Source organism: Prinia subflava, chromosome 9 (genome assembly GCF_021018805.1).
Source record: "Prinia subflava isolate CZ2003 ecotype Zambia chromosome 9, Cam_Psub_1.2, whole genome shotgun sequence".
Taxonomy (NCBI): domain Eukaryota; kingdom Metazoa; phylum Chordata; class Aves; order Passeriformes; family Cisticolidae; genus Prinia; species Prinia subflava.
In genome coordinates this window covers 31797672-31825000 of record NC_086255.1, presented here as the reverse complement: position 1 = coordinate 31825000, position 27329 = coordinate 31797672, and the positions used below count along the sequence as shown (strand labels likewise).

The 27329-nt window shown below is 49.1% G+C and overlaps 1 protein-coding gene across 9 annotated transcripts in view; it reads left to right on the top strand.

The window, feature by feature from the left end:
- The window catches only part of SGMS1 (sphingomyelin synthase 1), an 89200-nt gene extending 67238 nt beyond the window's left edge, over window positions 1-21962 (top strand). For all 9 annotated transcript variants that reach the window (XM_063406149.1, XM_063406144.1, XM_063406146.1 and 6 more), the window contains 5 exons: window positions 8698-9525; window positions 13297-13414; window positions 16259-16412; window positions 17064-17230; window positions 19388-21962. In XM_063406149.1, the coding sequence (XP_063262219.1) occupies window positions 8909-9525; window positions 13297-13414; window positions 16259-16412; window positions 17064-17230; window positions 19388-19567 (1236 nt within the window). In that variant the 5' untranslated portion in view covers window positions 8698-8908 and the 3' untranslated portion in view covers window positions 19568-21962. The remainder of the gene's footprint in view (window positions 1-8697; window positions 9526-13296; window positions 13415-16258; window positions 16413-17063; window positions 17231-19387) is intronic.
- Window positions 21963-27329: the final 5367 nt, after the last annotated feature.

Below are 27329 nucleotides of genomic sequence, written 5' to 3'. Positions count from 1 at the left end.
CTTTGCAGCCCTGCACAAGGAACGACTTGGGTTTCTGGAGGCCAAATTCTGAAATTTGGAGTTTGTTGAATCATCAAAGTGTTGCATTCAGTGCCCAAAACACTGAGCAACAATGATAAAATTGCCTATAACAGGCTAAAGCCAGAGACCCTTGGAGCAGGGACCAGAGCAGCTCTGAATTTTTCGGCACCCTCCTTGTGGCTCTTGAAGAAGGAGGTGCTGGGTGGCTGGACTGGGAAGGGGAGGATTTGTGTCCTCAGCCACACTGGGTTTGCTGGAGCGTGTTTTTGCCATCAAGGCCAAGGCAGTGGCAGATCTCCACTGCAAACAGAGGAATTTGGCTTCCTGTGATGGAGAGTAAAGAAAGGTTCTGGGATTTGGCAAATAAACTGAGAGGGTTTTTCCTGCTTGTAGCATAACCACAAAAAGGAAGATGCCAGGACAGTTCATCTGCAGTGTCAGGAGATGTGGCTCTAGTCAGATACATCTTCATGCAGGCTGTACACCCATAACTTGTTAGCAATCAAGATTATTTGGGATTTTTTCCTTTTTCTTCCCTTTCCTTTCCTGTGTTTCTGAGTTTTCTAGACCAACTATGCAATAAGAGCCTTCCTCTCCTTCCTGCAGATACATGTCTTGAAGAGACTTATTTGATATTTGGTGCAGCTCTGAGCAGGTATTGCTGGAAAGAGCAGGACTCTGTGTTCAAAAATTCAGACTATTTATACCAGAAGTAATCTTGAATATGTGTGGTGTTTTGTCTTTCAGACCAAGGAATACTCGGTGTTACATGAAACTAAATTAATAAAGGCAAACCCAGGGATTGTTTTGTTTTCCAAGAGGAAAGGCATTGAAAATGAATAATGTTGATGGTGTGTCTTTTGGGTGGGTTTATGAAAAGTAACAGCTGAAGTGCAGAGAACGGCACTGTGCATGAATATCTGTAGATACTCACATTTTAACTCTGGAGGCTTGGAGTCTTTTTGATGTGGGTCTGATGTGTTGGGACTTCAAAAGCAGGATGTTTGAAATAAAATATTTATATTGCTAATGAAATATGGAAATATTATTCTAGGCTGGGAATCCTAGCATGTAAACTTAGTTTTCTTTTGCTTTAGTTACAATCCTGGCAAAGGCAGTTGGGAGGGAGCAACTGTTGTGGTCTGGCTACTGTCTCATACATGGCCAGTAACAAACCCTAATATTAAAAAAATATGTCAAGTAACCGATTTAAGTCTTCAGTGAGGATCTTTTTTCTCTGTGATTTCTGCCAGGTTTCCTTTTCCTAATCTGCATGGCTGGTTTGGCAAATTATGCTGGAGTCTGCATTTCAGAGCTGCATTACCATCAGTCACAAGACTGCTCTCAGTTTCCTTGGGCACAACTTCTGCAACTTCTCTTTCTGTTCCCATGATTTTTTAAATTTTAAATTCATGCTGCCACTTAGATTCCCAGAGGTTTCCAACAAATCTGACTTTCTAATAACAAATGGCTTTTAGGTAGTCACTGGAGGTAAGAAAACCTCACAAAAACCCCCAAACACCTGCACTAACAGAGTTAAAATATGGAGCATGTCACAAACGTTTAGTCTCTCCTTATTTTCCTGCTTCCATCCTTCTGCCCTGCCTTGTAGGGGAAAAAACCCACACTTTTTCTGCCTTTTCAGTGTTTGATCTGTTTTTCCTTTGAAGGTGTTGTGTTGTTTGTGTATCAGCGTGGGGAGGCTGGGGCAGTCTCGGGAGGGCGGCGAGCATCGCTCTGCGCCGCTCAGCACCGGCTCGCCTGCGGGGTTGTGCGAGGACACGGGGCTCTATTTCCAGCCCTGCCCTAGCTCTGGCTGACCCAGATCCCGAGGCATCACAGGGATGTGTGTTCAGCTGTGCTGGGGATGGCAGCCACAGCCTGCTGCTGCCTGAGCACAGAGCCCACAGGTTCTCAAGGGCTGCTCCTGTCCCGCTCCCAGGCGGGCGAGGTTTGAGCGCAGCGGGGTGCCCGAGGGACGTGGGTTGGTTTGGGGGTGCTGGGTGGGTTGGTTCTGCTGTAGGAAGCTGCTGAAGCATTGAAGATCCTGGTGTTTAAGGAGATTGTTCATAAAATCACAGAATGGTTTGGGTTGGAAGGATCTTAGAGCTCATCTTGTTCTACCTCCTGCCATGGACAGGGACCTTCTGCAGGTGCTCCCAGTCCAGCCTGGCCTTGGACTTCCAGGGATACAGGAGGAGCCACAGCTTCTCTGGACACGTTGTGCCAGGGCCTCCCCACCCTCCCACAGGAGGATTTTACCTAATATCCAGTCTAAACTAATTTTTAAAGATTTGTGATGTTCTGCTAATCTTTTCACACCCCCCTTTGCATTTGGGGTGGGGAGTGTGGATTTCCTATTGCTGCTGTTCAAAAATTAGCCAATATTGGTCCCACTTCCACTGCAGATGTTGGGGTTTTTTGGGGTTCAGACATTAGGCTTGTGGAATGGAGTAAAAAAATGGGATGGGTGCTTGGGTTACCCCTGGAATGGGCAGGAAGGCTCTGGGCCTGGTGCCTGGCTCTGCTTCCCTGACTTGGGGTGACTTCCAAGCCTGAAATATTTGCAACTTAAACCTGCCCTGCCCTCCTTGCCACTCCATCCTTTCCATCCCCAGATCACTGGAAGCAAGATTTCCATCCTGGGAAAGTAAAAGCCCTGCTTAGCCCTGCTCCTGGGGTGAGACCACTGCTCAGGAGAGGCTTCCTCCTGAGCGTTTGCTGGTTTTCATAACTACTGCCAAGGACCAGGAGGATGGGAGAGGAAGAAAGCTGAGGTGTAGGGCTCTAAATCACAGAATTATGGAGTTGTTTGGGTTGGAAGGGGCCTTAAAGACCATCCAGTTTCAGTTTCTGCCATGGACAGGGACACCTTCCACTTGGGTGCTCCAGGCTCTGGTGGAGTCTCATGGAAGGAAATACTTCATGGTGATATTCTCAGGAGATGGGATCTGTTTGGTTATCCAAATGTGCTGCAAGTAGTTTGGGTTTTAAATCCTCCATGCTCAACTCTGGGCTTGTGTTCTGAACTGTTACACTCTTGAGTGGATTTTCATTTCTTGTTTTATTTTTTTTTAATTCAATTAGGATAGAAAATATATGGTGAGGGTTTCTTTTTCTTCTTGGTATCAAGTAATTTAGGAAAAACAGGCTGCTCAGGGATTTATGTAGTATTCAGGCAGGGCTTTTTCTCCCTCTGAGGCTGTGTAAGTAGCTGTTCAGGGGATGTGGGCGTTGCTTTCCATTTTCATCCCAGCCTCTCTTTTCGTAGTAGTAGCTCCACTTGCTCTGACTTCCTGTCCACAGGCCAATGTTTTCCATCTGGGGCTGACCATGGAAACCTATCTTGTAGCTCTGTGCAGCTTGTGAGCCCACCTGTGCCTCAGTGTTTCACTTACAGCTATTTTATATTTGCATATATTTGCATTTCCAGCACAAAGCCAGCTTTACTGTGCAGTTTTATGCTGCCAGCAGCTTTTTGCTTGTTAGTGGTGCAGAAGGGGTGATGCTGGTTTGGAGGCAAGTCTGTCCTGGAGGGAGGGAAACACTGCTTGAGAGCTTGTTAGGGCTGTCCAGGATATAATTTGTGGCAGGCAGCTCCCTTTCCTTGCAAATTGGTGTGCAGAGTGCTTGTCAAGTACAGGATGTCCAGTTATTGAGGTGTCAGAGTGTTATTGTTGTCCATGATGGAATGCCTGGAGAGGAGGTGACTGTAGCAGTGACTCAGGCTCTGCTGCTGTGAACAGTTGGTTTTGTGCTCTAAAAACACAGGGCAAAAGCTCCCAGCTTTTATTTAGAGCACTCAGTGTCTGTGTAACTCCTGCTCATCAGTGGGGTTGGGGAATTCACTGCTGGGCTGGGTTATAAAGCATTAAATCATCAATCCTTAAGCAGCTGGGTTTCTCCTGCTTATTTGTGTGCACACATTATCTGTGTGAACCTCAGGGTTTGTTTTCCAAGGCCAGAATGCCATGACTGTATCTTCCAGCTGTGCTTATGAACCTCTCTCATTCAGACTCTTATTTTTCACCGAGGGTTGGATCCTCTCAACTTTTCTGGGTGTCTGGGAAGGATGCTGAGGAGCAAGTGGAACACACCCACTGCCTCTGAAAGGATTTCCTGGTGACGAGTTGCTGAAATAGCTTTTTATTTGACTGATTTCTATAGTGACTGTTGCCCTGGCAGCAAAGCTGAGAGAGTAAAAGCACAAACATGAGCAGGGCACAACTTCATTTGATTTCAGAAGGCTGAGGTTTGCTTTGCTTTGGTTGGGTTTCAAAGTGCTTTAGGAGGAGTTTTGAGATGAACAAACATAGGAGGTGTTTTTTTGCTGGTTTAGGTGGATGTGGTTTTGTCTCATCAGTGTTAATTTTGAGACTTAACAGTTTCTGCTTGCAAGGGGACCGCAGACCTGGGCCTTGTCCTCAGCACGGGACAGATGTGGAGCTGTTAGAGCAGGTCCAGAGGAGATCTTGGAGATGCTCCAGGGCTGGAGCCCCTCTGCTCTGGAGCCAGGCTGGAGAGCTGGGGGTGCTCACCTGGAGAGGAGAAGGCTCCAGGGAGAGCTCAGAGCCCCTGCCAGGGCCTAAAGGGGCTCCAGGAGATCTGGAGAGGGGCTGGGGACAAGGGACAGAGGGACAGGACACAGGGAATGGCTCCCACTGCCAGAGGGCAGGGCTGGATGGGATATTGGGCAGGAATTGTTCCCTGGCAGGGTGGGCAGGCCCTGGCACAGGGTGCCCAGAGCAGCTGTGGCTGCCCCTGGATCCCTGGCAGTGTCCAAGGCCAGGCTGGACTTTGGGGCTTGGAGCAGCCTGGGACAGTGGAAGGTGTCCCTGCCATGGCAGGGAGTGGCACTGGGTGGGCTTTAAGGCCCCTCCCAAGCCACATCGTTCCATGGCTCTAAGTGTGGAGGAGTAATCAGCTGATGATTTCAGGGCTGATTATCTTGTTCTTTAACCAAAAAGGTTGATGCTCCCCCCTTCGCTGCTTGTGCCCAGCCGCATCTCAGGAGAACAGGTCTTGATAGGCAGGGTTGTAACAGTGCACCCCAAATACTTGTTTAACCCTCTGGGGTGGCTGTGGCCAAGGTGTGGATGGAAGTGGTGGTGGGAATTACTACCCATGTTTTGAGTTAGCACTTCAGTGTTTGTTTGGAACTGAGAAAAAAGGTCCTGTAAACATGAGGAGGTGCGACCTGGAGCTCTTGATGAGGTTGTTTCACCTTGCTCGCTTTTGTGTGGGTATTTTGAGGTACTGGTATTCCACAGCATCATTATCATGGTGCAGTTGGTATTGTTATGATAATCACATTGTTATTTATAATTCCTTGTCGGGTTCAGGCTCCTTAATGAGGCAGCTCTGCTGCGGATGAAGGGAATTTTTAGTCACCCAGGCTAAAGAACCTCTGTCAGGGTTGGGGAGGTTTGTGTGTGCCCCATCCTCGTGGGACCACACTGGAATTGGGCATGTGGCTGCAGCTGACACTTGTCCCCACCTTCTGTCCTCAGCTTTTGTGAAGAGGAGAAGACATTTTGTGGAAGGGAGGGGTCAGTGAGAGCTGTGAGTCCCCCATAGTTTCTGCAAACTGTACTCCATCAAGTTTTCATGGATGTGCCATAGGGAATGAGGAATTTTTAATGTGACAAGCTGGAAGGTGTGAGTAAAGAAGCTTTTTTGCCTATTCCTCCCCCATTAGTCAGGCTGTGAAAACAGGCTTGAATAATAAGTAGTGTTAAAAATTTTAGTTGGTTTTCCTCATTTTAACTCTCAGTGAAAACAACTCATCTCCATGTCCTGTGTCCTTGGCAGAGGATTACCTTTCCTCCTGTATCATTTACTCTGCTTTTACAAGAGGTGCTTGATAGTGATTTACACTGGTGGTGTGAGAGCAGCAGGCTGGCATTGCACATTTTGGAACTGATCATAGTTTCCAGCAATATTGCCCAAACCTGCAGTTCTACTGCAAGGCACACATTGGTTGGCTTTTGTCAGGCTGCCAGGCCAGGTATCCTGGGGTCACACCAGTATTTTGGGACTCTTGTGCCAGTATCTGAGCGCTATTTGCAGCTGGCAACAGATTTTTCCATCTGTAGCTCATCTTAGAACCTGCTGGGAGCTTTGGATGGAATGTAATCAGGGAATGTTTGGGTTGGAAAAGCCCTCTAAGCTCGTTGAGTCCAATCATTCCCTCCAAGGCCACCACTAGCCCATGTCACCGAGTGCCACATCTACAAATGTTTTAAATCCCTCCAGGCAGGGATGGTGACTCTGCCACTGTCCTGGGCAGCCTATTCCAGGGCTGGACAACCTTTTCCATGGAGAAATTTTTCCCAGTGTCCAATCTAGACCTTCCCTGGCAGTGGAGATGTAGCTTGAAGGTTGGCTATAGGCTCCTGGACTGTGTCTTTGGGATTCTGAATCCTTAAAAATGTTCTCGGGGTGGACAGGAAGCTTCTCTGTCAGGTTCAGGGACTTGGGAAGCTGGGATTCAAGCACTCCACTGCTGAAAACTGGAAAGGTTTAATTAATATTGCCCAACCTCAGGGTGCCCACACAGAGCTCGTGGAGCCCCAAAGCCAGGCTGGATTTTAAGACAAGACTGAGAGAGAGAGAGGCAATGCTGTGGCCCTGCTGCAGGATGAGGGAACAGCTTCAAAAATAAATAACTTGGGCTTTATCAACATTGTGAGGCACCATTCTGGGAAGCAACAAGGAGTCTGTTAGGATTGTCTGTTGGGAATCTGTGCTGCCAGAGCCAGGATTTGAAATGAGCACACGGAGATGGGTGGGTAGAGCTGAGCTGCTGCTCAGTCCCGGCCTTGTAGGAGCTTCTAATGTGGGTTACCATGCATAATTCAGGGCACCCTTTTTCCATGTTCAGAGCTCTGTAACTAAATACTGATTTGCTAAACATAACTTGAATAATGAAGCAATCTGTGGCTTGAAAGCCTTCCTCAGTATTGAAAGAAAAGGAAGCTGTAGAGCTGTATCCTCGCTTCTGCTTTAAAACAATGCAGATATGCACAAAGTGGAAGAGTCATCTTCATCCCTGCTTGCTCAGTGGATTTAAATATGTGCACATTCCTGGTGTGGCCAGGAAGTGAGAGGTGGCCTGTCCAGAGTACTGCCAGTGCTTCCAGCCCACGCTTTTTCTTTTCTCTACCATCACAGTTCATTCCATGGAAAAACTAATTAAAAACAGCACCTTGTGTTTCTTGCTGAGCTTAGAGGTAACAGGTCAAAAAATGAATTGGTGTGCAGTGTGGTTGTGTTTGCATAGGAATAAAGCTCTGTACCTGTTCTGAGCCACTTCAGCTCAAATTGTGCCAGTAGGGTAAATTATTTTGGTGTTCCTCAGTCACAACTTTGCTCCCTTTGATGAAACACAAACACTTGGGAGCCTGTAAGAAGCTAAAAATATTCTTACAGCTGATAAAGGCTTGATTTGACTTTTGAAAATATGAAGTGGTTTTTTTTTTCCCTGTGCTGTTACCTTCTCACTTCATGTTTATGATGCTGCAGCAGAGCCCGCAGTTTGTGGGGTGGTGGGGCTTCCACTGCTTTCCTCTCCTTGCTCTGGGGAGGGGCAGCTTTGGTTGGTTGGTTGAATAAACACCTCAGACCTGAGGATTTACTGGTGGTGGTGATCGCTGCCTTGTTTGCTGGGTGTGTCTCAAAAATTCAGGAAGAGATTCCAAGCAACTTCTGTGTTCTTGTGACTTTTGTACTGAAAGTCATCAGCTTTTCTAAGCTATTTCTGCAATTCATTGAGTATAGAAGTTTCTTACCTAGTTCCTCTTTTTAAAAAAAAAGATAATTTTTCTTGTGGTTCCTTTTTTTTTTTTTTAGCTGGTAGCAAACATTTCTTTGAATTGGAGCAGTATACCGTGGAAACAGTCAAATTTACCACACAGAGCTGCTAAATATTTGCAAACCTAATGGTTTGGTTAATTTTCAGACTAATCTGCTTGGTTATTGATTTTCCTGCTGCTCCTTTGGCCCAGAGAGTAGATCCTTGCTTATCTACATTAATTTTTTAGTGTTGATGACTATATGTGACACCTGGAGGAGTTCTGGGGTGGGTTGGATGGGGCTTGGGAGCAAGCTGGTCTAGTGGAAGGTGTCCCTGTTCATGGCAGGGGGTGGAATGGGATGAGCTTTAAGGTCCCTTCCAACCCAAACCAGTCTGGGATTTTGTGATTTTATGGTTTTTACCTTGCAGAATGAAAAACAGGCTTCGTATTCAATCACTGGAGCCATACACTGCATTCAGGTGCCAGTCTGTAAGGGGCAGAAAAGGGTTCTGCCACAAATAACACCAAGCATTTGCTCTGCAGCTCCTTAAATCCATGAGTATGATGGTTGTAAGAGGAGCCTGGGTGCTGCTCATGGACCAGAGCATTGAAATGGAAAAATGTAACAAATATAGAGCATGAGGGAGGCTTCCCACGGCTGCAAAGTGGTGTTAAATCTTTTAAGCAATCAGCAGCGAGCTCGGGAAGGACAGTGCTGTGTGTACAAGGCTGGAGCTCAGATCTGCTGCTCTTTTCCCTCCAGAGTCCGTTGTCCATCCCGAGCACAGCTGGTTTTGTGCAGGAATTTTGCCTTTGGCCATGAACCACAGGCTAAGTCCCTTCCTAATGCCTGGTTTTGGGTTTTTCTCCCCCTCCCCAGGAAGAAGAATGCCAACACGAAGATGAAGTAGAGCGTTTCCTATGCTGGCCGCGGCGCCCGCACGCTGGTGCCGGCTGGGTAGGGACGGGCTCTCGCCTCTGGCCAAACCCATTCCCGGGACGAGATGAAGCCAAGGAGGAGCTTCCCGCCGCGCTGGAGCCGCAGTGACTGCTGCCCGCTTTGAAGCCCATGCGCCACCGTCCCTGGCGAGATGAAAGAAGTGGTGCTGTGGTCACCCGAGGAGGTGACCAGCTGGCTGATGGACAGTGCCGTGCCGGAGTACTGTGAGCCCCTGAGGAGCTTCACCGGGCGGGACCTCATCAACCTGACGGAGGAGGATTTCAAGAAATCCCCTCTGTGCCGGGTGTCTTCCGACAGCGGCCAGCGGCTGTTGAACATGATCGAGGGGCTGAAGATGGCTCACCACATGGAGGCTCACAAGAACGGCCACACCAACGGGCACGTGCGCGCCGGCGACGCCGCGCGCCAGAACGGCTTCGGCGCCGCGCTCAAGCTCAACGGGGTCCCCAATGGGTTCAAGAAGGAGATGATCAAGATCCCCATGCCGGAGCCGGAGCGCTCGCAGTACCCCATGGAGTGGGGCAAGACTTTCCTGGCTTTTATTTATGCACTTTCTTGTTTCGTCTTCACCACGGTGACTATCTCGGTGGTTCATGAACGAGTGCCTCCCAAGGAGGTGCAGCCTCCCCTCCCAGATGCATTTTTTGATCGCTTTGATCGGGTGCAATGGGCTTTTTCTATTTGTGAAATCAACGGCATGATCCTTGTAGGACTGTGGTTTGTTCAGTGGCTGCTCTTAAAATACAAGTAAGTAAAACCTTTTCAAAACTTGGTGCTTCTGATAGCTTTTGGAGGGCAGATGCTGGTTTTCATCCAAACAAAATGAAGCTTCTTGTGATCTACTTATCTCAGTTTTCAAAGCTGAAATAGGTAACAGGCAGTGTGAGCTGCTTGTGCAGAAGGCAGAGGTCCAAATGTTCCCTAAGAAACTGAGCAACACTTCCCTGCTCGTGATTGCCTGCATGGTTAACCTGAACCTTTTTCATGGGTGAAAAGCCGTGGATTGGATGAAATGATGTTCTGAACTCACTGTTTGTGCAGAGGGAGCACAACTCATGCTCCTGTGAGGGCAGCTGTGAACAGGATCCAAGGGCATGGCTGGAGCTGTGCCACGAGGGTTTAGGATGGATATCAGGGAAAGGTTCTTCCCCAGGAGAGTGCTGGGCACAGCCCAGGTTCCCCAGGGAATGGGCATGGCCCTGAGGCTGCAAGAGCTCCACACAGGGTGGGATTGTTGGGGTGTCTGTGCAGGGACTGGAGCTGGATCAGTGATCCTTTTGGGTCCCTTCCAGCTCAGGATATTCCATGATTTTAAACCCAAGGGAAAGAGGAGATGGTGTGGGATTGCCCTCAAGATGGAGGTGTCAGGTTCATAGGGCTGTACCAGGGATCAAACACCCTGTGGTGGAGCTGAGCCGAGCCTGTAGGTGAAGAACAGCAGAATCCTTGGAGATTTTGAAGCAGTGAGATGTGGGGTGAGCTGATGGTAACATACATATATTGATGTCACTGGCAGATGTGAAGGTGCCACCCTACTGTGTCCCCATTTGCTTTGGAGTGTTTGCTTTTATTTATATTGTAGAAACACAGAATGTTTAGGGCTGGAAGGGACCTTAAAGATCATCCCATTCCAAGCCCATGCCATGGGAAGTCCCCTTTGGAAGGGCCTTTTCTGGTGTTAGGGGAAGAAGCCAGGGAGACCCAGGGCTTGGTCAGTGAATGCACTGATCATGGAATGCTTCAAAGACTAAAATCCCTCTTTTCTATCCGTGAGCAGAGGGATTAAGGTCTGAGAGGCCCAAGCTGTGGGTGAGCAGCAGAAAGAGAAGAGCAGGAGGAAGGGCAGAGCGGGAGAGGCACTGGCAGGAACAGGAGCCCAGCGAGGTGGCTTTATCTGGAGGACCCTGTTCTTGTGGTTTTGGATGGTGACTCAGTGCTGCAGAAAGAGCTGAATCCCTTTTGTGGTGGGGTTATCCCTTCCCTTTGAAACTTAATTCAGGAATAAGAGAGGGCATTGAGCCAGATGGGCCTTCCTCACTTCTGCTTCCTCATCTCTGGAGATGTCCAAGACCAGGCTGGACAGGGCTTCGAGCAGGCTGGGACAGTGAAAGGTGTCCCCACCTGTGGCAGGGGTGGCACTGGAAGGGCTTTAAGGTCCTTTCCAACCCCAACCATTCTGGGATTTTGTGATTCTAATGCTGTCCATGGCACGGGATTGGGCTGGTGTCTCTCCCCAAGGCAGGGGCAGGTCTGGCTGGGCACTCTGGAGTTTCCACAGGGAGCTCGAGGAAGCTGCTGAGGCAGATAAACTTCCCTGAGAAGCATTCCCAGATGCTGTGGGAGAGCACAGTGCCAGGATTGGCCATGTGGTTGGCTCCTGGGGCTGAAGGAGCACTGTGCTCCCTGCTGAGGTCTGCAGAGCTGGAACCGAGTTCCTGGGCCAGGAATAAGTGTGGGGGTTGTACTCGCTGGCTGGCTCTGTCTCACACTCACACAAATCCTCTGGAGAAAGGGAAATAGGAGGCTTTTTACGTTTACTTTTTTCTTTGTATTACAGTGCAGAGCTCTCTCAGACTTTCCTAAGGTAAAACATACCAAAACCAGCAAAATCAAGAGATAGTTTTAATTAAAAAAAGAAATTCAGTGCTTGATAAAATGCTGCCATTTCTTTTGTCTCTCAGAATATGGTGTTGCTCAGCCTTTAATCCCCAACCCCCTGTTTGCCTTTATGTTATAAAGAAAAAAGCAGGTTGATGTCTGGTTCTAAAAGCCACAAGGGTGAGATCTTAGAGGAAAAACTCTGCAGAGGAGAACCCCTGCCTCACTGGAATGGTGCCCTCCACACTTAAACTTCAGTTCGTGGGGCAAGATTAATAATTATCATTCTTAACTCTCAGCTTTGCCCATGTTTACATCAGAAGAGGGAAGAAGAAAGTCTGGAATACTGTGTTAGAGCAGTGAGTACTCCAGCATGAAATGTGTTTACCCTGCAAGAGTTGAATTTTTCCTGATAAATCAAGGCACTCAAGGTGTTACTGATCTGGCATTGCAAACTCATGCTCCTTCCAGAGTGGAGCACTCCAGTTCATTAACCATGCCAAAAGCACTGAAAAATTTAATGGCCAATTTTGAGTTTCGAAAGAGCTCAGCTTGATAGGAATATTATTTTTTAAGAAGTGAACAAAATAGCAACAACTGAATTTCAGTGCCTGAGGGGAACCTCCAAGAAAGAATGAGAGAGGCTCTTTAGAAGGACCTGGAGGGACAGAACACAGGGAATGGCTTCCACTGCCAGGGATCAGGGATGGGTGGGATATTGGGCAGGAATTGTTCCCTGGCAGGGTGGGCAGGCCCTGGCACAGGGTGCCCAGAGCAGCTGTGGCTGCCCCTGGATCCCTGGCAGTGCCCAAGGCCAGGCTGGACTTTGGGGCTTGGAGCAGCCTGGGACAGTGGAAGGTGTCCCTGCCCATGGCAGATGGAACAGGATGGGCTTTAAGGTCCCTCCCAATCCTGACTGTTCTTGGATTCTGTGAAAGCCAGAACCTGCAGCTTGAAATGGCCATAAGTGCAAAGAGCAGTGATTTAAAATGAACCAAACCCCACAGGGTCTGTAGCCAGTGGCACACAAAGGGTGATTGCTGTAACTGGATTCATCCTATTTCTGTAACCCTGGCACTGATCACTCCTTAGGATCTCTCCAGAGGTTGCTCCTGTCCTGGTGGATGTGCCAGAAGAGGTTTCATTGTCTTTCTTTGAGGTGTTTTTAAGGTGTTACCCAGTGGGGCAGTTTTGGGGCTGGCTGTCCCTCCTGAGCCCATCCTTTACCCCGGGTGCTCGTGCTGGTTTTGCAGGAACACCTCACAGTACCCCAGGTCTGCATCTGCCCTCTCTGGGAACATCAGCCCTCCCTAATAAACATCTCTGCAGCTGTGGCTGCTGAGTGGCTGCCCTGCAAACACCCTGTCCTGCAGCCAGAGCAGCTCTGCGTTTCTGTTTGGGAGCTTTCCTTGCTGATGTGAACTGCTTTCTTTATAATGCTGCTCAGGAAAGATGTGTTCTCTCACTCCTCTGGGTTACACAGGAGACCCTTTGTAATCACTAAATTGTGAGTCAGCTGAAATAAACTTACTCCTTTTCATCTTAGAATGAAAATAGTGTAACTTTATCCCCTGCCTGGAATAGGAAATCAGTGACTGCCACAGCTAATAGAGGGGTGTGGGGCATGAAATCGCCTTTAATGTCTTCAGCACCAAATCTGCACAGGCTTTTGTGTCCTAATCCTTAGATTTCCTGTAACCACCTCCAAGGGCAGTGTGAGCTGAGTTGCTCCTGTGTTGCTGGCCTGGAAGGCGTGGGAATATTTGTGGAGCAGTTCAGCATTCCCAGGTGTAAGCCGATAGTGTCACGAGTTTCCAAAGCATCAGGAGAAAACAGCTGGTGGTTTGTTTTATTTACCTTTGTGGGTTTTGTTTGCCTTGAGTGACCTCCTTATTTTTGCCTGTTTTTTCTCCCTGCCAGGTCTATAATTAGCAGAAGATTTTTCTGTATAGTTGGCACACTATACCTGTACCGGTGTATTACCATGTATGTGACTACACTCCCAGTACCTGGAATGCATTTCAAGTGTTCTCCAAAGGTAAAACTCCTGCTGGCTGCCCTGCTGTGCTCTAATCTGTGTCTTCCCCCCTCATCCTGCTCTCCCAAAACTGCTTTCTCAGGAAGTGTTCCTAAGGGAGGGGATTCTGCCCCTCTGCCCTGCTCTCATGAGAGCCCCCCAGAATTCTGTGCACAGTTCTGGTGTCCCCAACACAAGGAGGGCATGGAGCTGTTGGAGCAGGTCCAGGGGAGGCCATGGAGTTGCTGAGGGGACTGGAGCACCTCCCCTGTGGAGCCAGGCTGGGAGAGCTGGGGCTGCTCAGCCTGGAGAGGAGAAGGGTGTGTGGAGACCTCACAGCTCCTTCCAGGGCCTGAAGGGATCCAGGGAAGCTGCAGAGAGACCCTGCATCAGGAACTTGAGTGCCAGGACAAGGGAGAAGAGATTCCCACTGCCAAAGGACAGGGTTAGATGGCATACTGGGCAGGAATTGTTCCCTGAGAGGGTGGGAGGCCCTGGCACAGGGTGCCCAGAGCAGCTGTGGCTGCCCCTGGATCCCTGGCAGTGCCCAAGGCCAGCTTGGACAGGGCTTGGAGCAGCCTGGGCCAGTGGAAGGTGTCACTGCCCATGGCAGGGGGTAGGATGGGCTGAACTTTAAACCCAAACCAGCCCAAACCATTCTGTAATTTGAATTTGAGAAGGCTGGTTTGGTGTGACAGGGACATCCTTCTGCAGGTGGCTGGCTGCCCTCTCAGTGGAGGTGTTGACAGGACTGCAGGGCAGTGCAGGAATTCCCACCCTTCTCAAAGCTCTGAGCTGCCCAAGTCCTGTGGCATTTTCAACTGATTTGCATGATCAGCACGTTTCTGTCCCAGTGAAGCTGTTGAAGGTGTGCAGCCTTTGCCAGGTGTGAGTCACTGATTTCTAAATAAATACACACCTCAGAGTGTCAAATCCAAGTACGATTCGTGGTTGCAAATGGCCCAGAGAGACTTCCCTAAGGCTGTCTCCTGCACGTATTTTTGCAATTCTGTCAGCACAAGGACTTCTCACCTCCTCCCCAGTCCAGCACTATGAGGGATAAATTAGGCTTGTGAAAGCTGTGGCTGAAACCAGGCAGGGACAGAGGTGCTAGACCCTTGTGGTCAGCCTGGGAGGTTAATTCACGTGCTCAGGGTGGAGGTGGCACGGGGCTGGTGGTGTTGCATCCATGTCTGGTCACCCCAGCATTGCTGGGATCCTGGTCCTTCCTGCAATTCCTGGGGCTGCCTGTGTGCTATGACACAGCTGCAGCAGGAGAAAGGGCAGAAGCACAGCCATAAATCAGGTGGCAGGTTGTAAAATCACTCAGGTACAGGTAATAAAATCCTGAGTGGACTTGATGCACGTGCTGTTGTTGTTTTGGTGAGGATTGGCACCTCCAAACAAAGCCAGAATGCTTTGGTTCCTTGGGGAAATCCAGCCAGTGTTTGCCAAGGCAGAACCTTTGTGGCTTTTGGAGGGATTTTGGAAAGAGAAGTGAGTGGGAGAGGAATCAGCGCTGTGTTTGAACAGCCTGTTGCTAGGAAATTAAAAAAAGAGAGAACACAGGTATTTCTGGGCTGAAGTGAATAAATCTGCCCGTTTGGGGAATTTATGGTGTTGGCAAATCCTTCTCATTACTCAAGTAGAGACAAGCTGAGGGCCCTGATAAGATTAAGGATAAAGCTGCATTTTCTTGAAAGCTCTAAATGTACTGGTGGGAAAAGAACAACCTCTCAACTCCTTATTGAGTTCTAGGTGATTGTGAAAAGTAGGCTTTGGGGAGCAGTTCAGTGTTTGTGAGCAAATGTTAGCAGGAAATGTTTAATTCCTGCAAAGAACATGCTCAGGTCTGTCAGAAATTATTAATTTCCACTTCTTAAAGCAAGGCCAAGCTTTAAAGTCAAAGCATAATGGCCAGCCTGGGTGATCTGTGTTTCCTTCTGACAATTCAGTGGTTTCCGTGGATTTTCAAACACCTTAAAATGAGGTGAGGATGCAGCACATGTGCATTGATCCATTAGTCCCTGCTTCCTGATGGGTCCCAGAGGTTCCCCACACATCCTGGTTGTCCCATGGCATACATTTTTTGTGGATTTGTTTCATATTTGGCCTTGGCTAAGAGCTGAGAGCAGTGAAAGTCTTGGGCAGTGCCAGCTGCCCTTGGTCACTCAGGAGAGGGAGCAGGGTGTCCTTACAGGAAGGGCTTGATCTGCTTGGATTTGGCCTTCCTTGGGCAAATTGAAGCTTTTTCAGGAGTGCTGTGTGAGCCAGTGCCATGGCTGGGGGTGGGTCAGGGCAAATCCAAGTGTGGAGGGAGATCCCTGTTTGGGCTGCTGTGGATTCAAAGCACGAGTCTGGCACCGTGCTCTGACAGACACCACAGATGTTTCTGTTGGAATGGGAAGTCGAAAGAAATAACCTTGGAAACTTTTCCAAGGCCTGAGGGTTTGGAGTGAGATGCTCTTCTGCCCATCAGATCCTGGTTTTGGCAACTGGCTGTTCAGCCTGGGCAGTTCCTCCTGGTTTCTGTTGGATGATCACCAGTACAGCCTGCACTGTTAACCAACAACATGAACTAAATTAAACCTCATTCATTTTAGAGTGCAGTGCCTCTTGAACAGAAGGAAAATCTCACCTGAGCATCAGCTCCAAGAGTACAAAGCATCAAAACACTCGTGTCTCTTTTTCCTGCTAGAAATGTGCTGTCAGCTTTTGGGAAGGGCCGAGGATTTATTTATCTGCTGATTGATCTTGCGGATCAAAGCCAAAAGGGAGAGGAGCTGAAAGGCCAAGCTGCTGGTTCAAACCATTGTTTTGAGCTGTGATATTTTACTGTGCTTTTGTGTTTTGCTGTCCCACCAGCTCTTTGGAGACTGGGAATCTCACCTGCGAAGGATAATGAAGTTGATTGCTGGCGGAGGCTTGTCCATCACGGGCTCCCACAACATGTGTGGGGACTACCTGTACAGCGGCCACACCGTCATCCTGACCCTCACCTACCTGTTCATCAAAGAGTGTGAGTGCCCTGCTGCTCTCCTCCTGGGGGTTCCTTCCTGGCTGAGGGATTTCTGCTGGGCTCAAAACACAATTCGGGATAAAATACCTGCACATTCCACAAGGAAACGGCCTCAGGCTGGATATTAGGGAATAATTCTTCACCAGAGGGATTGTAATGGTTTAGATTGGAAGGGACCTTAAAGCCCATCTCATCCCAGCCCCTGCCATGGGCAGGGACACCTTCCACTGTCCCAGGCTGCTCCAAGCCCCAAAGTCCAGCCTGGCCTTGGGCACTGCCAGGGATCCAGGGGCAGCCACAGCTGCTCTGGGCACCCTGTGCCAGGGCCTGCCCACCCTGCCAGGGAGCAATTCCTGCCCAATATCCCACCCAAACACAAGCACGTTGATTTGACTGCCCAGCATATATTATATCTTTCTCAAAAATTTCATAACTTTTCTCATTTCCAAGGATCTCACTACCCTGAGTACAATTTTATGTTACACCTTAAGAGAGTGATCACTTATTTTGTGATCTCAGCATTCCTGCTCCTAATCTTGGCACAGGCATCTCTGTGTCAGCCAGGATTGCAGTCCATGACCTCTGCTAATCACAGCAGTAGTCCTGATAAGGTTCCACTTGGAAGTAACCCCTGCTTGTGCTCCTTTGCAGATTCCCCACGGCGACTCTGGTGGTACCACTGGCTCTGCTGGGCACTCAGCATGGTGGGGATGTTCTGCATCCTCCTTGCTCATGACCACTACACTGTGGACGTGGTGGTGGCTTACTACATCACTACAAGGCTATTCTGGTGGTACCACACAATGGCCAACCAGCAAGTGAGTTCTTCCCACTCCTTGGATGCTTCTGCTGTAGCCTGGGGGGTGGGTGGGAATATCCAGGCTCACCCATGTCCTGTGGAGAGTCCCTCTCTTCCCCCAGCCGTTGGGTTTGCAGGGGAGAAAGAGGCATCATTAATTGGGTTCTTCTTGTGTCTTGACCACAAAAATACGGGAAGGTGTTCCTGAAGGCAGGCAGGGCTCTCCTGCCCTCCTCAGTCTTTGAAGTCCTTCTGAATTTGGGCAGGTGGACACATTTGTGGTAGAGCAACAAACCATTTAGATTGTTTTGCCTTGGTTTTGTTTTGTTTGGTTTTTGAGTCCAGCTGGGGTTTTCCTGTGTTTGTGGCTTGTGCCACAGGTCTTTCGAGGTACAGGAGGAGGCCTTGCTAAAAATGAACCCCTTTTGAAAGTGTTTCCAAGGGGTGGCGAGTTCTCCTGGTGGACTGGAGCGATCCGAGAGGAGCTGACAATGCTGAGGAAAGTGAAACCTCCCCTGCTGTCCCAGGGCAGGCTCAGGCAGGAGATCAGGGAAAGGCTCTTCCCCAGAGGGTGCTGGCACTGCCCAGGCTCTCAGGGAATGGGCACGGCCCCGAGGCTGCCAGAGCTCCAGGAGAGCTTGGACAGCGCTGCCAGGGATGCACAGGGTGGGATTGTTGGGGTGTCTGGGCAGGAACAGGAGCTGGATCCTGATCCCTGTGGGTCCCTTCCTGCTCTGAGTGTTCCATGATTCTCTGAGAGAAAATGCACAAGTCTTTCCCACGGACAGCAGACGAGGGAGTTAAGAGACATTTTTAAGTCTGTAGCAGCATACTGGTGTCCAACTATTTTCTGTGCTCATGGTCAAAAATCTTTTGCTTATCTGTGGCATATGCTGTTAATTATTATGGTAATAAAGACCTCTTGCGAGGGTAGAAGATGAGTTTATATTGTGACAGTGCAGATTTTTAGATCTTGTCACAGAATCACCATGGAGTGACCTGGGCTGGAAGGGCCTTAAAGGTGATCTGGCTCCAGCCCCCTGAAGGCCTTGTGGCTCCCACCTTGTCACTGCACTGGTTTGGTGCTGCCTGAAGCAGTACAGCACAGCCAAGCCTTGTGGTACATTCCCTATTTGGCAGTCAGTGCCCTGTGATGTTCAGTCAGTTTGGGAGGCAGTACAGTGTTCTACAGCAGTCTGTGCCCACCCTTGTCACACAGCCCCAGAGGATTCCACGCTTTGACTCTGCTCCTGGGCTCTCAGAACAGGGCTGTGCTTCCAAGTGCTGGAGCCAGGAGTGCCCCGAGTCCTGCTGAGGACTTGCTTCAGCAGAGCCCTTGGTGTGGAAATGTTCCTGTTCTGCTGCCTGATGTGACTCAGGAGGTGGCTTAATGCTGCTGCCCTGAGCTGCCAGGACGTTGGGAAATGCCAGTCCCTGGATCCTTCCCCGAGCACACACTGGTGTGCTGCTCTCTCCTTCCTCGTGCTGGGGCTTGCACCTGGCCTTAAAATGAAAAGCAACAGTGGATTTATTTGACACGTGAGCTTGACATGGAGATTAGGCTCAGTGTCCAAGGCCTGTGCTTGTGTATTCCCTTTGGGTGGGTGGATACAGGGATCCCTGGCTCTGGCATGGAAAACAGGCAGCAGAGGGGTTGGATAATTCCCTCGGGGCCTGCCCACTCTGTGTCTGTGAGCTGGGGCTTGCTCATGGCTGAGAGAAGCAAAAGGTGGCTGGGAGCAGTCTGGGAGCATGTGGAGGGCAGGGCAGGGTTCTGACTTCCTCCAGATGGGACGTGCCCTGCTCATGGCTCCACAGGCACACAGCCAGGCCCCTGAGTGATTCCTGAGCTACGTGGAATTCCAGAGGTGTTCATGGAGCTATCATGCTTTGGGATGGCATTTCCATTCCCAAGGGAGAGCAGACAGCGGTCTTTGGGCCACTCATTCCTTTCCTGTGGGCCCATCAAACCACTGAGGTCCTGTGGACAGGGGTGAGCAAGGTTTGGTGTGTGCAGGGAGGCTGGGATCTGTTTGGGATCTGTTTGGGATCTGTTTGGGATCTGTTTGGGAGGTGAGATTTTGGGAGCAGGGCACCAACCGATGAACGGTCGGAGTTGAAGCCAATAAAGGACCTGCCCTTCAGCAATCCTCTTGTTGTCCTCCTGTGCCTGCAGGTGCTAAAAGAAGCTTCCCAAACTAACCTCCTGGCAAGGGTCTGGTGGTTCAAGCCCTTCCAGTACTTTGAGAAGAATGTCCAAGGCATTGTACCTCGCTCCTACCACTGGCCCCTGCGGTGTCCGGCGCTGGCGCGGGGCCGGCAGGTCAAGTACAGCCGCCTGGTGAGTGACACGTAACAGCGCCAGCACGGCCCTGCCAGGACCTGTCCCAAGTGCTCACAACTCCAAGACAAGATGCCATAAATAAAACAAAAAACAAACAACCCCACCGCTCCCTGACCCTTTCCTTAGCAGCTCCCTGGACCTGACCTGTTCAGTTACCTGGTAAGCACTGTGATCTTTTTTTCTCTCCAAAGGATCTGCGTTGGACAACAATAAAGAGAATTTAACTGATCATGCACTGTTACACATTTCTTGTCGATAGAGTCGGGATTTGCATTTGCCCATCACCATGTTCCTTTGTATATGATGCGACAACATAGATGAAAAGCTTTTATATCATAAGTTCTGGTCTTTCCAGTCACGTCTGGGAACAAAGCATATTATTTTCTTGGGAAAACATACTTTTCATATCTCTTGCCCCAAAGATTGGGCTGTAAGCCATTTTCTAGCAAATGACTATATGAAGGTTTCTAAATATCTGCCTTGGGTGAAATCAAGAAATCTTTCTACCTGTTGCACCGTGCTACGAATAAGATGATAGACACAGAAAGGTTTGGTAAATCCTGATTTTGTAGAATCTGCAGTGACTGACTGTGTCAAAAAAAGTGCAAAAAAAAAAAAAAACCACAAAAAAAAATCACCAAAAAAAGAGAGAAAAAAATGTAAAGTGATTTTCTAAGTATTTCCTAACTTTATTTTTCAAAATGTGTATGAAAAAAAAATTAAATTTAAAAAGATTTTTACATGTCAGAGAATAGAGAGTTAAAAAATTTAAAGAAAATGCTTCTTGGGAGAGAGAGATTTGTCTATGTTTCTAGTGCCTTTCTTGTCTTGATTGTATGGTCAGTAGGCAGTCTTAAATGTTTTTATTTAAAATAAAGTATTCCATGAAAGCAGAATTATATATACTGTATAATTACTAATTTTTGCATTTATAGCTAAATTAAACTGGAAATTTGCTTATAATGTTGAAATTGCCACGTGTAGGGAAAAACCTCCCACCCCACCAAATAAAAAGGGTCCGACCTTGCTCACACATTGTGGGCAGGTCAAGCAAAGAAAGCATCACTTTATTGTCTACTTGGTAGCTGGATTTTAAAAAGCAAAACAGCCATGAACTCCTGTTTTTTAAGAATTTTACAAATGATCACTGAGTGAACTCTGAATGGTTTCTCCATCCCCTTTATCGAAGTGTTGTTGAAAAACAACAAAGATAATCTATTTCTTTAAAATATTTGTGCAGAAACTGCATGTAATTCTAAGTTTTCACTCCTACCATACATACTGTATGTTTGGGGAAGTCTCCTATCCTAAACTTGCCAATGTGCAGAACAAAAATAGTTTTTATAAAAAAAGAATGAAGAAGAGAAAAATATATATATAAATATATATATATATATATCCATTCTGTATTTTACGTGAAGCAGAGTTATCTTCTGTAGGTTTTTTGTGTATTCACAAGGTGATATTTGTATTGTAAAACAACAATGGTGAAGGAAAATAAAAAAGGCTTTTGAAAAATGTAGTTTCCTTTATCTTTTTAATATTCAGTTGAAATTTAAAGCTGGGTTTATTCTTCCAAACCTTGCCTTTAAGTTGATGTTATTGCACTGTAGGCCATCCGATGTGGACTGTACGGAAACTGCATTGATGTGGAATTGCTGTTGGGCAAAACAGTGCCTTATCTGAAATAAATGCTATGCAATCGATGCCGAGGGGCGGGAGGAGCCTTCCTGGGAGCCATCTCCAGGCCTTGAAAAATCTACCCCCGACTGCTGGGATGCAGCACAGGGCAGGGGGCATCCCTTCCCCCCGGAGCTGCCAGGCCCGGCCCCTGGACACCAGAAAAAACACAAAAGAGAGGAGGAGGAGCCAATTTCTGTGCGTCCGTGGTGGTGAAAATGTCATTTCTTCCTTGTTTTCTTTTTTTTGGGGATGCTTTATGGCCACCTGTCTGCCCTGTTCCTCGGCCTTGGCCAAAACGTGCCCCAGAGAGCTGGTGGGGTGTTGCTTCTGCCGCTCTGCCTCGCTGCTGCTTGGGATGCTGAAGGAGAGCAGCTCCTTCCTGATCACTGCTGTCTCCCTGGGAGGGAGGGAAGGAGGGAGGGGTTCCTTGGCCAAGCCCTTTGCAACAGCATTTGCAGAGCTGGGTGGCAATTTGGGGCTCAGCTCTGCCTGCTCTGCCTTCAATTCACGGCTTTACCTTGGCAACTTTTGGGCTAAAAGTGGGTTTTTCAACAGCCCAACCCCACCCCAGCTGATTTTTGAGCTGATTTTTGAGCGAGTTCACGCTCCCAGACATAACCCGAGGAGTAGATTTTTCAAGACCTGGCATCACGCACATCCGAACCATTGACATAAGTAAATGTATGGATATATATGCACATGACATTAAATGGAATCTGCTGAACCCTGCCTTGTGGTGTGTGACTTTGTGCATGGCTCTGGCTCCGCACGCTCCCGGCTGTGCTGGGGCGGGGCGTGCTGCTGCCTGGGGAAGGGAGCCTGGGAGTGTGGGACAGGGGGCTCAGGGCTGGATTTGGGGCAGAACTGCTGTGCATTGGCTCAGTCCAGGCTGTGGAGCTTGTGCTGCCTTGTGCTCCTGCTTCCCCAGGAGCATCCAGCTGGATGGTTGGGATGTGGCTTGGGGTCAGGGCGACGTTCAGCATTGTGCTGGTGGCCATAATCCCAGATTCCCCACTGTGCTCCCCCCAGGCTTCAGGTAAGATCCATCTGCAGTCTCTGCCTTCTGGAGAATGCAGCCAGGGGTGGTGAGGCTCCTCTGCCATCACTGGACACACCACACTTGGTGTGAGCTTTGTGTTCCTGGGCTGAGATCCTTGGGTGGCTTCCAGGGACAATCTTGTCCTGGTTGGAGGCTGAGCCAGCACCTAAGGGATTCCCTTGCTCTGGGCACTGGTGTGTTGTTGCTCTCCCTCACAGCTCCTGCTGCTCCTGGTGCCCATCAGAGGGGTGAACACAGCAAACCATGAGTCTGTAAAAGCTGGGATCCAGCCTTGTGCTGCCTCAAGCCCACAGAACTCCTGGATCTCCCCACGCCGTGCCCGTGGAACCATCCTCTGTGGCCTCCAGCTGAGGGTGTCTTTAGAGGACAGGCAGAGCCAGGTTTGGGTGTGCAGGGGCAAACCTGGACAGTCCAGAAGGCTGAAAATGGGAAGAGGAGTCTGCACCAGAAAAGGCTGGAAAAGGACGGTTCAAGGTGGGGAAGGACCTGGGCAAAGCAGGATCTTGGCCAGCAGGGTGGGCACTGATGCTCCCGAGATCCATCTGGATCCTTTAGTGCTGCCCCATGGGGAAGGTTTTAAACCCATAAATAAACACAGGGGTGGGAGGTGCTGGAGAAGCACGAGCCAAGCAAGGGCAGCCATCCCTTTGCTTTCCTGTACTCTGGAAAGAGCAGTCCCATCAACTCCTCCCTCCTGCTTTTCCTCAGGACACAGCTGGGTGCTCATTCTCTCCCTGGTGCCAGAGGGTCAGAGCGCTGCCCGAATGTCAGCCACAAGTTCCTGTTTTGGCAACTTCTCCCATCCAGCCCATCAGCTATTGGCCACAAATATTTGCCAGAAGGATCTCTGGGGCTTTTTTTTTTTATTTCTGCATCCTCTCAATGCCTCTCCTGCTCCTGGCTGTCCATGTGTGCTGCAGGTCAGACAGGGAATGCTGGTGAGCATCAGGATTTGGGCACGACACCCTTTACACGTCCCCTTTTTAAATAAATGTTTGGACACCACTCTCAGGCACACAATGGGATTGCTGGGACTCTGCAGGACCAGGAGCTGGACTTTGATGGGTCCCTGCGGGTCCCTCCCAAGGCAGGATATTCTGTGATTCCATGGTGATGGAAAGAGCAGGTTCCCATAACTTGGTCTGCAGCAGCAGCAGCAGCAGCTCAGCCCCTGCTGGCATGGGTGGGTACAGAGCAGCCCACCTTGTTCATTTTCTGACCATTTCCCCCCCACCCCCAAAAAAAACCCAGTGGGATTGAATTTGGATCTGCCCAACTCTGCATTGCTGGTTTGGGGTCTTGAGGTTTTTTCAGTTTTGGTGTGTGTAGCTTGCCTCTTGCTGGGAGTGATGCTTCCCTGGGCTCTCCCACATCCCAGGGAAGTGCCCTGTCCCTGGGACTGCTGCTGCTGCTTCTGATGAGAGGTGGCAAAATATTCTCTGTTTGTGGTGAAGCTTTAAGCCCTGGATAGATTTAAGGCACATCACCTGGGGAATTTCGGGGTGTTCACATGTCTGCACATAGATTATTAGCAGCAAAAAAGTCGCCCTGACTTGGTTGTCCAGAAGGGCAGGACAGTTCTTGCTCCTGAGGCAAGGAGAGGGAGGGTGGGGAAGGACAGGCAAGGTGCAACATTTTAAACCCCAGGACAACATTTTAATTATATTTGCTAGGTACCCCTTCAGTTCAGCTGTCACTCAGTGACCTGTGCAGGATTTTGGGTTCAGAAACTGCGATTGCTCCAATTTTGCCACCTTCCCGTTCAGCCTGCCCTTCCTGAACTCTCCATGCGTGCTCCCAGCTGTGTTTTCCAGCAGGAAGATCACCACAAAGAAATGATCCCACTTCCAGCTGCTGCTTGGAGTAGGGGTGTGTGTTTTGACCGGGGAAAGGGGGGAAGAAAATCCACGTGGTGCTGCCAAAAGCAGCCCTGGTGTGCCCTTGCCAGAGCCTGGCAGGGTTCTTGCTGACAGCTCTGTGCCAGCACTTTATCTCCTGCCATCCTGAGCCCCAGCAGAAGGGACTTTGGCCATGTTCTGTTAAATAAACAATGTTATGTAAGAGGCCTCTCCATTGCTGTGCAGGCTCTGGGGGCTGTGAGAGCTCTGAGGGCCCTCACACCCAGGATCTCAGGCTTTGGGGAGAATCTCAGCTCTGTACAAGCCCACCTGCTTGTGCTGAGATGGTGCTGGTTCCAAATTTCTGCCCAGGACCTGGCCAGGGCTCAGCGAGCAGGCTGGAATCAAAGTTTCTGTCCTGCAGGGATGAGCTGGAGAGCTGCCCATCATTACAGGGGATCCACAGTGGCTTCTCAGGGAAAAAAAAGGGAATTTTGTCCCCCAGAACAAGGAAGTCAAAAGGCTTGATGCAGCAGTTTCAGGAATCCTTCCAGAACTTTTAATTTTTAAAAAAAGGGATTTTCAGTCTCTTCATTGCCCATAGGAAGTGTTTTTGTTTCAGAAGGTTTACAGAGAAGACCATGGCAGAAGAGAAGAGAAGAGAAGAGAAGAGAAGAGAAGAGAAGAGAAGAGAAGAGAAGAGAAGAGAAGAGAAGAGAAGAGAAGAGAAGAGAAGAGAAGAGAAGAGAAGAGAAGAGAAGAGAAGAGAAAGAGAAGAGAGAGAAGAGAAGAGAAGAGAAGAGAAGAGAAGAGAAGAGAAGAGAAGAGAAGAGAAGAGAAGAGAAGAGAAGAGAAGAGAAGAGAAGAGGTTTTAGCCAGTCCCATCTTGGATGGTTTGCAGAAAAGCAGACCAGGAAATGCTAGTTTTAAAGTGAAATTGGGGTGCTGTAGGAAAGGGCCACTTCTCTGAAATGATCTGGTCTTGCTCAGGAGGGATGAGGAACTGAAAAAAGGGGAGAGGAAAGGAAAGCAAATGTTTCATGGGTTTATATTTCAAAGCAAATTTTGATAATTTATTTCATTTTTTCATGTGTAGAGGTAATTTGAATCTTCTTTCTTAATGATTTGGAAGCACAAGGTTCACTGATGAAACAAAGGTACATTTGGCCATCTGTGTTGAGTGGTTCCCCTTCCGTCAGCTTTGCCTGATTCCTTCAGTGGATCCTTTAATCCCAAGTGGGTTTAAAACAATTTTCCTACTGAGGATGAAATCCCTGTGCTCTGTGCAGCCCCTGGATGTGCCTGGGGAAGTCACAGAGTGCAGTCCCGTGGTAGCAGGAGGATAAAGATTGTAAAGAAAACATCACTTTCTTTAAACTCATTTGGCACAAAATGGCTCTGGGAAGGAGCTGGAGGACTCCTGGTCTAGGGAAGGAGGATGGTCTGTGGGAACTTTGCACTTTCCTTACATTTCCCCAGGCAGGGAGGCATTCAGAGGGATTTACCAAGCCCTTAGCACTTAAGCTGAGGTCCTTGCAGCCCAGAAAGTGCCTTTTCTGCACCAAAAAAACTCCTCGCTTCTGTAGTTCTGGGCCTGGGCACAGTCAATCCCCTGGGGGAGATGGGGAGCTGTGGGTCCCCAGAACCTCAACAGGAAAACAAATATTCCCCAAGGCACGTTTTGAGCTGTCATCAGTCTTCCCTCTCCTCCTCCACCCCCAGCCACAGGTGGCTCCAGAGCCCCTTTTCCTCAGCTGTTTTCATTTTGCAGGGTGAGGCTGGCGGGCTCTCTGTCACTTTAACAATCCCTTAAAACTCAATCTCAGCTTTTCCTGATGCTCCAGCAAAGGTCTCACCTGCAGGAAGAGCTCTCGCCTGGCTCATCCTGTTCCTGGCTCATCCCTGTCCCAACAGCTCTCCCATGCCAGCAGAGCCCCTGCTCCATGGTTTTGTCTGTCCTCTTCAGTTCCCCCCAGGCCGGCGCACGCTTTGGGACCTGAGCATTCCCAGGAGCACAGCGGTGTCCAGGGATACCTGCCAGCCCCCACGGGCTGCTCCCAGGGCCAGCAGGTTCCTTGGGAATTACAGGCAGGAGATAAGGTATCAGTAGATCTTGTTTCTCCCCACCAGCCAGTCCAAAAACCACGGGGCCAAAGGGCAAAGCCGAGCGTGACCTTGGAGCGCTGACGCAGCCATTGCCGGGAATGTTAACCCTTGGATCAGGGATGCGCCTCTGGAAAGGGGATGGGAAACTGAACCTCCTGAGAGGGGAGGGAAAAATGCCAGAGCTGCTCCCAGCTTTTGATTCCCACCACAATGCTGGGGGGAGAAAGGGCCACGGCTGCTTGGATGTTCCCTCCCCACTGCAGCAGCATCTGGGGGTGTGACAGGTTTTACCAAGGGGTTTACCAAGTGTAAGGGATTTACCAAGCTCTGAGCACTTAAGCTGAGGTCTTTGCAGCCCAGAAAGTGCCTTTTCTGCATCAGAAAAGCTCTTTGCTTCTTCAGTTCTGGGCCTGGGCACAGTCACGTCACCTGGGGGAGATGGGGAGCTGTGGGTCCCCAGAACCTCAACAGGAGAACAATTTCAAATATTCCCCAAGGTGTGTTTTGAGCTGTCATCAGTCTCCTTTTTTTGCCCCCCAAAAAATCAGTTTGGGGAGGAGCAAAATGCCAAAACCCTTTGAATAAGGCCTATTTGAGCAGCTGGAGAACTTATCATATGCCAGATCTATCTGGGACTTGAAACAGGTGAAAAAAAAGCTGGGTTTTAACAAACAAAGCTTTTGCTAAATAGAAATGCTTCAATAAAAAGTATTTTACACTTAAAATATAATTGCATTTCCAAGTTTTTCTAGTGGAGCGTGGAAACTCTGAGCACTGAACTTCCATGAGAACCAGGAGTAACATCCAGAAGGGAAGCAGCTATCATTCCACAGGCTGGGCAAGCTGGGATGAGGCAGAGGAGGAAGAAACATCCTGTTCCCAAATTTCTCGGGCACCAGAGCTGAGCAGGGCAGTCCTGGAAAGGTTATTTTGGGAGAGGGAGATGCTGTCTGCAGCTTAACATAAACACACTGGGGAAAAGCCTTCCATCACCTCCTTGTGGGATCAAAATTATTGATTGGCTTCTCCTTATCTTGTGCCACGCTTGACTCACGGGGTTACTCAGCAAGAATTTTCCAGCTGAACT